This window comes from Chiroxiphia lanceolata, chromosome 6 (genome assembly GCF_009829145.1).
Source record: "Chiroxiphia lanceolata isolate bChiLan1 chromosome 6, bChiLan1.pri, whole genome shotgun sequence".
NCBI classification, from domain to species: domain Eukaryota; kingdom Metazoa; phylum Chordata; class Aves; order Passeriformes; family Pipridae; genus Chiroxiphia; species Chiroxiphia lanceolata.
The window spans coordinates 30,190,748-30,202,794 of record NC_045642.1 but is presented as its reverse complement, the minus strand read 5'-3'; the positions used below and the strand labels follow the sequence as shown (position 1 = coordinate 30,202,794).

Here is a 12,047-nt window from a genome sequence, read left to right as displayed (position 1 = left end):
TAACTAGGAAGTGGACTCCCTGTCACAAGGCAGTTCCTAAGGAAACACCTGCATAGGCTTTTCAGATCTGTAGGTAGGTCTGTGGGGCTTGGGTTTTGCAAGCAAGGGATCTGAAAGTTTGTCACTTGACCTTGCATGATAAAACTATCAACTGGAGCAATGCAGGAAGGGATAATGGTTTAAAGCAATCCTAGAGAGGGAGACAACCCCTTGAGCAGCTTAGGAACAGGCTGGTCTTCACCTCCCTGCTGTGGCAATGGTACTTGGCAGTGTGCAAAGTTCCTTAGCATATTGTGGGAAGGCACTAATTGAATATGGTCTAGAGCACTGATTGCAGAGTGGTTGAGCCTGGAAGGGACCTCCAGAGGTCATCTGGTCCAATAACACCTCTGCTCAAGCAGGGCCACCTGGAGCCAGTTACTCAGGACTACGTCCAGATGGCTTTTGAGTATCCCCAAGGAGGGAGACTCCACAACGTCCCTGGGCAGCCTGTGCCAGTGCTCAGTAATGCTTGCAGTAAAAAACCTTTCAGAAGGACTCTCCTGTGTTTTGGCGTGTGCTGGTTGCCTCTTTTCCTGTAACTGGGCGTCACAGAAAACAGCCTGGCTCCATCCTCTTTGCACCCTCCTCTCAAGTATTTGTATACATTGATGAGATGTCTCTTGCAGCTGCTGAGTTGACACAGTTTATAGATACTGTTCTCCATAACTTCCAGCTGCCCTGTAAGCAGGATCAGGTTTTAGACCTGCATTTTCAGAAAAGAGAAAGGGGAAGGTTATAGGATGAGTGATGTATACATTGCAAACATCACGCATCCATTTAAGAAATACCCTTGGTTGAGATGATTTGTAAGCAATTAATTAAAAAAAAGGATCTATGTTTTTCTCCTGGACTTGCTATCTACAGACTTACCTAAGATTCTGTCACACAGTGTTCTAGGTCTTTCACGCCAGCAATAAACAATCCTCTCAGACAGTTGCTTACTTTTGATTTTTCTGGTAGTTCATAGGACTTGTGTCATTAAGAAAGAGTGTAATCTCTTTATGCTGGCTTAAGCACAAGAGAATATGATTAAAGTCAGTAGGAGAAGCAAATGACAGTGGTGCTGTTATAGCTAGTACAGGCAGATGTAAGGCGGTGAGGATGGGAAGCCATTATTTTTCCCCAGATAAGCTCTTGGGTTTTTTTTGGCAAATAAAATTCAGTTTTAATGGTGAAGTATTATACAGTATATTAGCATTCTTTTAGTGTATTTAGTAAATATGTCACCTCGGTAACGAATTTTAACCACCGTAGTCTGTGGTAAATCCTTTTGGAGATGTGAGGAAGTGTTTTTTGGTCCATTAATGTAGCAAGTCTTACCACTACAAACTAAAGTACTGAGGAGCTGTGGTGGTGCAGACTTCCTGATGATTGCTGTAGTGTTCCTTTATTTGTTAAGGAAAAAAAAAAAATGTACATGAGCATTTTTATGAAAGACTCATTAGAATGAGCACAGCAGTAAGAAGATGAGCTGTCATTTATTGTTCCAGCTTACAAATTAAGTCTTTCTTCTACTGATATGTGCAAGCCTTATCTGAGTATCCCTGCTGGCAGAATTGCACAACATTCCACCCTCCTTATCACAGCACTTCTCCCTCTTGTCTGAGATGTCTAGAGATTAACAAACCCTTATGGTGGATGGGGGGGTGGATAAAGAAAAATGCCTCGTTCATAAAAACTTTTAGAGCTAATTAAAATTAAACTGTATCCTACTGACTGACACCAAAAGGATATAGTATTTAGAAAATCTAAAAGCAGAGTGAAATCTTAAAGGAAAAAATGCTTGTTCTGTATCTCTATGGCCATCCAGTGTCTGAAGTGGTAATTACTTTGATATATGATTATAGCTATGTTGAAGTCTGGGGGGGTTAATGGGCTTCTGCTATCTGAAGAAACACTTTATATGAGATACTTATGGCTATACTGGGTTGAAGAGGGATGCTAAAAACCCTGCTTACTACTCCTCCGAATGACTCTTACTGCAACACCTCTTAGTCAAGCTTTTCTTGCCTCCAGAGTATGATGCTATCAGTAGAATGAGTTGGTTTAGGGCTGCAATGCATTTCCCATGCTCTGTTGTTTCTTTATGACCTTGAACAAAACTTTGTACTCTTGATACGTCTGCAGATGCTTCTCTTGAAGGTGGTTGGGTGCACATGGAGGACTAGGCAGTGGGTCTGCCCAGGAGTTTTGCTATGCTCATTCCTGCAACCTGAACTTCAGCAGTATGAAAGAAGCCTGATCTACAAAGGCTGTGTGGTAGCATGGCTCACAGGAGAATAAAAGGAGATGGGGGAAGGAGGAGATGACCCTCTTCACCTGCTGTCTTTTGCGGAGAGCAATGTCTTTGATATCTTTCTTGCCAGGCAGTTTATCCTTCATCTGGCTGATGATTCTCCTCAACACAGCAGGGTTTGCAGTAGAGCTCTCATGGTCTGCTGCTGTGATAGATGGCACCAGTAGATTTTTGTGCCTTTGTAGTTAGATAACCCCTTGATAATGTGGACAGGAAGGAGGCAAGAAGTATATCTTGTCCTTGTTAGTAATAAATTTAAAATCCCCACTTTGAGTCTGTTTTGCCCATGATGGTGAGCAGTAACTGACCCCTCCCTTAACTCATGAATCCTTCACTGTAGTTTTCTCTCCTCTATCCAGTTGCAGAGGTGGGGGAGAGAGTGGCTTTTGTGGGTACCTGGCATTCAGCCAGGGTCAACCCACTACAGCTGGCTAAGCCATCTCTGCTCAGCTGTTTCACCTGGTCAAACCATGTTCTTGGTAACTGTCTACTGTTGCTGCTGTCACATTTGGAATTGAGTTGAATAGTATTCATCACAAGCGGTTAAGATGTAGGTAAAATTAAATGCTCTTGGAAAGGTAAATAGATATTGCTGTGTGCCAAACAGCAAGGTAACCAGCTCTAAACACTTATGAAACTTTCTTGGGGAAAGGTTTGTTCTTTCCTGTCCCTGTGTATGAAGGTTCAGCTGCCCTCTCAGGAGAAGGAGCATTCCCATGGCCACTGTGCTCCCCCACAGCCTCAGGAATGGGACTGGGATGTGGCCGGCTGGGGCTGCTAGAGCAGTGCGACTTGTGGGCGTGCAGCACTGCCCCTCCCCAGGGAGGAAGGGAAGGGAGTGTGTGCCAGTGGGTTCATCATCTGCAGGAAAAAAAAGAAAACAAGTAGAGCTGTATTTATTCACTGGTGTTGAACAAGCTGCTTGTTAGAAGCAGCCTATTTAACTGTTGCAGCTCTAAGCATTTTCTGTCAGCCGTGTGATCACTTTGGTGTTTAGACTTGATGGGGGCAAAACTGGTGTTTTGCAGAAGGCTCTGTACTATCTTCTGGAGAAAGCTTTCAAATGTAGCTGACCACTGTAATGTATTCTGAAGCCCTGAAAAATATCTATTTAGCAGAAATCTTTATTAAAAAAAAAAACCAAAACACCAGAATAAATGAGCTTTCTTCCAGAGGAGATCTCTTAGTAGAATTAAAAAAAAAAAAATTAACTCCTTTACGTGCTAAGAGAAATGGTCTTTGACTGTGGTGTCAGTTCCTGAGAAAGCCATCCCCCAAAAGCCAGGCTATGTGTGTGGCTGCTTGCTATCAAATTTCTTTGCTTCAGTAAACTGATGTCTTACTTTCTGTCTTCCTGTAAGATTCCTGAAGTAGTGCTATATCCACAGCTAATAGTTGGATTAATATAACTCCTGGGCTATCCAACATGGATCTGGGTGGGTCTGGAGGGCTGAGACCAGTGGAGGTCTTTGGCTGGAACAGGTGACTAAGACCCAGTAGTTCTCACCAAGAGATGATGTCAAATGGGATTATACATCTGTATGGGTGATGTCAGATGAGGTTGCAAATCTACAAAGGCACTTGACTTTAATGCCTGTTTGCTGAGTAAGTAACTCTTTTCTTTGAGCTCTACAGGACAGCTCTGGCTTCCCATCTGACACTGAAAATTCAATCATGTGCCAAAGAAACATGCTCTGTCAGTGTATCAGACTAGAGGTGGATTGATGGTGATTTCTTTTGTTCTGTTAAAAATAGCCTCTGCACACAGCTGTGCATCTGGGAAGCTGGAGCATCACTTTGAGGAATACATGTGGCATTTTGTCTTTGCAAGAATGATGTATCATAAATAAAACCTGAGCTGGACTTTATTTCTCTACATTGTTCCAGGTATTTGCTACTACCTTCCATAACTTCTAATGGTTCTCTGGATTGAAAATGATTACGGAACCTATCAGAAGCTGTAAGAGAAAAAGGAATCCATACTGGAAGGCAAGATCTGAATCTTTCCAACTCCACAGCAGCTCTGATCTAAATCTTAACTTACTAGCCCCAGCCCAATAAATAGTTTGTTCTTTTCTGCACAATGTACTATTGTAAGGCTGTCCAGAACATGAAGGTATAACTTTTCACTTAAAAAAAAAAACTACAAGCCTCCTCAGCAGCTGCAGTTAGCCAGTATGTGTATCCTTAAACTGAAAGGGAGCATCTTCCAGCTAGAGGGTGGTGAAGGCACATGGTGTGATTCTTGAGGATGTCCTGTGCAGGGCTAAGATTTGGACTTGATGATCCTTGTAGGTCCCTTCCAACTCAGAATATTTTGTGATTCTGTGAAGAAGTGTTACTTCTGTAGAGCTTGCACTGGTGTCTGCTTCAAAGGTTTTATTTTTAGCAAAATTTTATTGGCTTGATGTGTAGGGAAAATAGAGACAACATATTAGCAAAATAATTCCTATACCAGTGCAACCTGTCATTCCACAGAAAGGCCTTCTAATTAAAGCTCCAGTGCTTTCTTTCCAAGATATACAGCTGTGTTTCTTTCCCCTATGAGCCATCAAGAGTGAAACAGCCATCTAAAATCTTTAAATTATTATTCTGAAACAAAAAGATTTCAGAGAAGGTACGTGAGCCTAGTCTGTATCCCTGGAAGGTACGGCCACCCCAGGTTGCTGTGCATGTAGTGGATCCCACCAAGTAATGGCTTTCTGCCTCCACTGCTCTGGTTGCATGGCAATTCCACAATCCTCTTCCAGCAATTGTTAATTCCTTTCTTGTTTTTTCATGACCAATTTAGGCCAATTTGTTTTCTTGCAAGCATCAACCTTTACCAATACATTAAGAGGGGAAATAATGCCTAAAACTAGACAGCAGTCAAATTTCCCCCTTTGCTCTCATTTAAACAAGTAAAGTCCTTTTAGTCTCCTGTCATACTATGGGTTAGCTATACCTGTGACCATCTGGGTTTTATGACACTGTTTCCTTGATCCCAAAATTTATGGCCAGAAGAAGTAGGTTTTGCATCTGTCAGAAGTAGCACTGAAGAACCTTTCAGCTGGCCCTTAGGACGTTACTCCTGTTTGTGAGGCAGGTTGCTTAGACCTGTTCTGTTGCTCTCCACTCTTTCCTTTAGACAGGCCCCCAGCTTCATTAGATTAGTACAGACATAAAGGAAATGTTAACAGAACAACTGTTACTACAAATTACTGTGTCCAGACACCGGTAGTTACAAAATTCACCTTGCCGCTATCTTCTGCCCTAGCATTGCTGCTTCTACCTGTGTTTAACTCTTGGTCACTTGACAAAAGCAAGTTGCACTTTCCCTCCCTCAGACTGCTGACTTTAAAGAACTTGCTGTAACTACTCAGTCCCTTGCTGAGTAGTGAGCCCCTTCCCTTTTCACCCAGAGGAAATTTATCTCAGTTTTTTGATGTTCAAATCTAGAAACCTCTTTATTAGTCTGTGTAAAGTGAAAACAAGTAAAGAAGCAAAGGATGAAAATCTGCTTTTCCTCACTGTAGGTCACTGCTGTCACATCTTTGCATCACTGGTGCAGTACAATGGCAGGGGCACTGGATCATCCTTACATGGGAACTCTGCCTTTTCACTGCACTCTTGTAAAGTGATGCCATTGGGCCCAGAATCCTTTTTACTCTTTGCACAACATAATTCCAGGGAAACTTTTCCCTCTCCTGTTTATGAGTAGTATTTCCTTCTTGGTGCAGTGTGTGGAATGGTGTCTACAGCATTAATGCTTCTCTTCTGCAATGCAGTGTTTTATTCAAGAGTTGGAACTGAGGTGGGACAGAGGCAGTATCTGCTGCTCTCCCCTCTTTTCCACCCTCTGCCTTAATGTCACTCAGAGATGGGCTTTGCTGCTGCTCGGGACATGTCCTGTCTGGGACCAAAAAGTCAGTCAAAGCCAGGGTGAGAGAAAGTAACAAAGCACTGAGTTTGCTGACTCTCTCATCTAGTGATCAATAGTGACTTTTATCAGGGACCTGCATCTCTTAATTTCTCTGATACCAAATGCAGTCTGTGAGCTTGAGGCAGGCTGTCTGCATTTCCTCTATTTAGGATGCCTTGCAAGTGCCTCTGACCATATAAAGTTAAGTGAACCTGTGTCTGGTGATGTGATCTAGCCTACAGCGTGTCCCAAGTTCCTGATCCCTGGGGATGAGAAAGGACCATGTGTCTGCACTGTGTCACTTCTGAATAACTGCATTGGGAAGGGCTGACATCCAGCAATTACAGCTTCAGAATCGATACGCGGAGGATGGCACAGGTTAAAACAGGAGCAGATGCCTCAGCATCTATGGCATACATGCCACACAGCATGTATGTGCCTGTATTGGTTATATAATGCACCAAAAACCCAGATGCTTTAGCAGGCACGATTCTCCCACAAATTCTAATCCTGGAGGGGAGGCAGGACACAGGAAGGAACAATATGATGCTACTGTGCTTTCCTGTGGGCATTACAAAATACAGGGGTTATTTTGCAGGACTTTGTATTTATGCAAGGAGGAAGGGTTTCAAGGGAGAAACAAGGACTAGGGACCCAGATTAAAAAGCTTATTGTGGGAGTGCTAAACAGGAAATGAAAGTAGACTCACCCGAACTGTGGGACATATTTCTCTGTGTCTGTGTTGTGGCCAAGAAGGAGCTGGTACCTAAGATGCAGAGCAGAGACTATGCTTGCCACATCTCCAAGATGCAGCAAGGCATGGAGGCACGCAAAATTTTGTGTTCTAAACTTTGATCAGCAATGGCCCTTTAAGGCTGAGCAAGGCATGCAGCATGGACACTGCCCAGTCCAAACCCAGCAGCCACGTGAACTCTCCCCAGGTGGGCAGTGCCAGGCTGGCACAGCAAAGCCTCCCTCCCCTGCCCTGATGACAGAGGGAATCTGATTGAACTTCCTGGCTCCCACTCACTCTGCCCCCATTTTCCTCAGGACAAATGAGAAGAACCTGTCTCCAAGTGCAAGATTTTGGAAATATGTGTCAGAGATGCCTGAAAGTAAAACATCCATCTTGCCCTAATTTCTGCATGAAGTGCTGCAATGTCAAGTGAAATAACCTTCCAAGCTGGCTCTGGTGCAGAGGTATTTTGGCTTATGTTATTGCTGAGAGCTTTCTCTCTGATGAGCTCTTTCTGCCTCTCTGTGTTTCTGATGTCTGACTCTCTTCACTCATTTTTTCCCTTGGGCTGGGATGTGCACTGTTTGTAATGCATCAAGAAGTAATATGCGATGAGGAAACTCTCATCATCTGTGCATCAGGGAGAGAATTACTGACTGAGTGCTGAGCAGTCAAGTTATTGATTCAAACCAAAGCCCAGTCTCTCTGTCTGCTGGGCTGGTTACGTCCTTCTGGTTCATTGCATTTAATCGGATTCCCTGAGCTGCCACACAGAAGGGGAGAGTTAGAAGCAGATTCAGCTACAATGTTCTCTTCAAAATCCAGTTCGGTATCCCCTTCTCCGTCCATGGAACAGGCAGATTCAGATGCTCTGGACATCAGCACCAAAGTGCAGCTGTATGGCGTGCTCTGGAAGAGACCCTTTGGGAGGCAGTCAGCCAAATGGTCCAGGAGGTAAGCCACAGTTGCTGAGGGATGCTCGGGTGAAATGCAAAGCCTAAGGGTTGTGGGATAAGTTAGAGCCTGAGTGCTTGACTGTTCAAGTGCGGCTAGCCAGGCAGAGGCTAGGGCTAAAACTGTGGGCATAGCTTCCCTCCTGTTCTGAGTCGGCTTTACACACGTGGCACCCCATTGTTCTCCCTTCTTTATCTGTCCAGACCTTGTGCTATGTGCGCTTCAGGGAATAGGGACTAGCTGCCTCCTCTGGATAATTATCTTATGATAGTTGCACAAAAGAGGAAGAGTCAGCTCATATATTTTGCCCTAGACTGCTTGACTTTGTTCTTTAGCACTCATTAAAGCTTTGAGTCTTTGGGTGTGAGATGGCTAGGCTGAACTGACTGTGCATGTGAGTCTGTATGTGCGTGTGTATGGTCTGCAGGGGTTTGTGGACCAGCATCAGAACGGCTATGCTGCCTTATAGTGATGGCACACTTGGAACAGCACATGAAGACTCTTCCCTGGGAAGAAAGTCGCACTGAAGTCTCTTCCATATGGTGTTAGAGAGTTGTAAGCTGCTGTGTGTTGTCTGCCAGCAGCCCAGAAGTTTGGAGCTGGAAAGCGTTTGCTATAACCTTTTACCAAGGATAGAATTATGTTCTATAATACTGAAGTGATGAGTCAGTTTTAAGTTTAGAGTTGGTGTATTTCTCTATGTGAATCACTGAATCTCTGGTACTTACCTTTTGTGGGTAAGTACTTACTCTTTGCTGCAGTGTGCAGTTTGGACACAAACAATCCATTTCTAAAGCCAGCTTTCCCAGTTTTGCTCTGTGTAGTAATCACAGTGCTGTCCAATCTAAACCTGTGAAAATGGCATAGCCTGGAAAATAGTTAAACATTCCTTGGGAAGCAGTTTTATATTTGTAGCCATCTTTGACCTGTGTGCAGGTTTTATTCCCTTCCCTTCCTCCCCCCAGTGGCCTGTTTTCATCCAGGAATGAATTTGTGCTGATGCTTCTACTCAGTTCCCAAATATTGATATTTAAATGAATTATGTCTGGAAACTAAAGTGACTGTGTTACGGAAAAGAAGTGGACAGAATAACGGAGGGGAACGTAATTTGCCATGGAGGAGATATTCTTAAAAGGCTTTCTTCCTAATAAAACTTTCTTGCAGGCAAATGGCCCATTTCTGCTCTCTCTGTCATTATTTATTTAGTGCTGCTCTATTCCTAGAAGTCACCCCCATCTTTGGCAAGTGGTAAATATTTTAGTGCTAGCGAGTGGGAAGAGATGGGGAGGTGACGTGGGGCAGGGATGATATGGAAGATAAGTTGCAAGCACAGCAGCAGAGGTCCTGGGGGACCAGACACAGGTCAGTGAGAGGTGAGCGCAGGGAACCTGTAGGGTTTGGAAGGAAGTGGGTTCTGGAGTTAAAAGACTGGGACAGTAGGAACAATTTGTTTGGGTGTTTTTTTATCATGGGAGAGACTTGCTTTTAAATAAAGTACCGTTGCATGTTATTATAAGTCAATCATTATGTGGGGATAAGGAGCAATTCACCATTCCCCCTACTTATCCCCCCATTCCCAGCAACACGCCAAAGGCTCTTTTTTTTTTTAATTGAAAGAAGAAGAAATGTTTCCCACTCCAGTTAAATAAAGAAAAAAAAATTTGACTTTTGCTCGATGTAGTTGAGGATCTGATCTCTGAGCAATGTAGGTTTTGCCCTGACATCTTGGACTGGACAACAGTCTTAGTCCCAAGGAAAATGTTTCCAAGATACGGGAGATAAACCAGCTTGTAAGGGGAGGATTCATCTCATCAGGCCATCAGCCATGAAGACAGGTTTACGTGGCTGTTGGGAGATACATGAAATTTACTGGCTTGATCCCATTCATTTGGCTGTAGCAACAGTGCTTCTGGAGGCACTGAGAAGAAAGTCATGTGTTTAAGGGAAAGATGGAGTCTGACTAGATTATGGATCGAGGTGAAAAAGTCCAGGCATGGTGTCCAGTGCTTTGGTGATTGAAATCCCAAGGCTGGGAATTTTGCAGCAGTAGAGGTTATGCTGGGAAAAGGGAGGTATAGCAGAGTCTTGTTTCAGTCAAATAGCACCTGTGAGGACAGCAAAACTTGACATGAGGCAGCTGTCTGGAGCACCTTCTGTCCTTTCCTTTGCTAACACAATGGTCTGTTCTGAAGCCTAAGTATTTGCATGCCTGTCACACCAGGTACTATCCTAGAGCAGGCTGGGTGCTTCTGACATTGGGTCAGTGTGGCTGTGTTTATCTGCCAGTGCTGACATCTGAGCATGCTGCCTTCCAGAGCTTGATTTTGAGATGCCATTACCACTATCATAGTACCCATCTCTCCAAGATAAGAAATGCTATCCCTAATGTGAATTTTCTTTCCCTGTAAAATAATATCCTTTCAACAGAAAAGCAACTATCTTCTGAGTTTACTGATGTTTTTGACCAGTCTAAGCTTGGCTTCTTGCTGGAATGGCTTTGGCAAATAATATTCTCAGCCCTTGACGTATGGTCCTCTTCCAACCAAACTGCACCCCATTCTTCCTTTCAACAAATAGCAAGCAATTTATTTTCTCCTGCTGCAAAAGTTGTAATTACAAAACTGGTAATGGCATCAGCCTGTTGTGGAAACTGCAGTGAAATGCACAATGTGTGTACCTGCCCTGGATGTGATATGAATTGGGTGCTGTAGCTTTCCAGGAAGGAAGTGGCACATTCTTCTCTACTGTGAATAATCCCAGTCCCATACAGAATGTCAGGCTCTAAACTGTCTGTCACCATGTAGGTGGGAGACTTGGAGGCTCAGTGAGACAGTTCCAGGAGGGGGCATCTGCTCTGTGATCAATCAGAAAAGCAAGGTGGAACGTGAGAAATTGAAAACAGGAAAGAACAAAACACAAAATATTCCTATATTTCTGAGTAAATCCATCAGGGATGACAGGTTGCTGCTGGAAGGAGGGAAACAGCACAGTTAATAGAGAGATTTCATCTTCTCTTGAACCAGTCCTGGCTGTGGCATTGCAAAGTATGCATGTAATCTTACTTTCCACAGTGAATACTAACAGTCATTGCATGTGGTCACGGAACAGATGGAAAGGATAATTGTTTAGGACTGCTTTCTGCTAAAAAAAACCAAAACCTGAAAAACACACAGCCACCGAGAAGTGTGTGTATGCAGCACAGGGGCAGCAGGAGCGGCTGCGAGATAGAGCAGGAGACAGTGCGGCTGCGAGTCCAGCACACCATGTGGTTCCCTCTCGTCCTTGTAAACTTCCCACTTGGCTGCTTGCTGTCAGGAAGCATACAGCTCTTCCCGCTCCCTGCCTGGCTGGGCGTTGCTCCTGCTGCCGGGCGCCAGGGCAGGAGGCAGCAAAGCAAGCGTAAAGCTCCCAGGAGAGAGGAAGAATGAGGGACGGGTATTGCGGACTCTGAGCTGATGTGCTAATAAAGAACATTTGCCCGTCGGTTTCCTGAGCTGTCCCTAAGGATACAGAACTGAGCTGATCTAGCAACTGGGATTCACTGCCTGTGCTCCTGGACTGGTGCCCAGAAAAACACCATTGGAATGAAGGACCAAGGAGACTGCTGCAGTTTTATACTGTAAATACTTCATGCAGGCCGTTGTCACATCAAAAACTTTTACAAATATTAGCTAATTAATCTCATTAGCCCTCTGTGATGCAAAGAAAGCACTGTATTCTCAGAGATAGGTATCTCTACTTGTCCAGTATAGAGCTATTGTTTCTAATCCTAGCCGGATCATGGCTCTGGCTTTACCTCCAAGTTATGCAGATTGTTACTGTTCCTCTGCTATTCCAGTTTAACTACACTGTGGTTTCAGTGGTTTCTTAGTACAGGACCCAGCAGCAGGGATGGGTGCCCCAAAGCAGTTGACTTAATGTGAATGGCTCTTGTATTACTTGTGCTACCCGTGGAGTGTGGGTGGCTGTCCCAGGCCATCTCGCCGCTCTTTACCTTCACTGCTGCTCTCCGGGCTTTTTGAACTCTGCTCTTTTTAAATCACTTATTTTTCTTGGTTTCTTTTTTGTATTCAAAATCTTCTCCTGCCTTTCCAGCACTCCCTTTTATGTTCTCATGC

At 44.1% G+C, this 12,047-nt stretch overlaps 1 protein-coding gene across 2 annotated transcripts in view; it reads left to right on the top strand.

The window, feature by feature from the left end:
• The window catches only part of PLEKHD1 (pleckstrin homology and coiled-coil domain containing D1), a 38,506-nt gene that overhangs the window by 1,459 nt on the left and 25,000 nt on the right, over positions 1 to 12,047 (top strand). Inside the window, exons 3-4 of one of the 2 annotated variants that reach the window (XM_032690988.1) lie at positions 4,094 to 7,180; positions 7,290 to 7,929. In XM_032690988.1, coding sequence (XP_032546879.1) covers positions 7,781 to 7,929 — 149 coding nt within the window. In that variant the 5' untranslated portion in view covers positions 4,094 to 7,180; positions 7,290 to 7,780. The remainder of the gene's footprint in view (positions 1 to 4,093; positions 7,181 to 7,289; positions 7,930 to 12,047) is intronic. The other variant, XM_032690989.1, reaches the window with a different exon arrangement.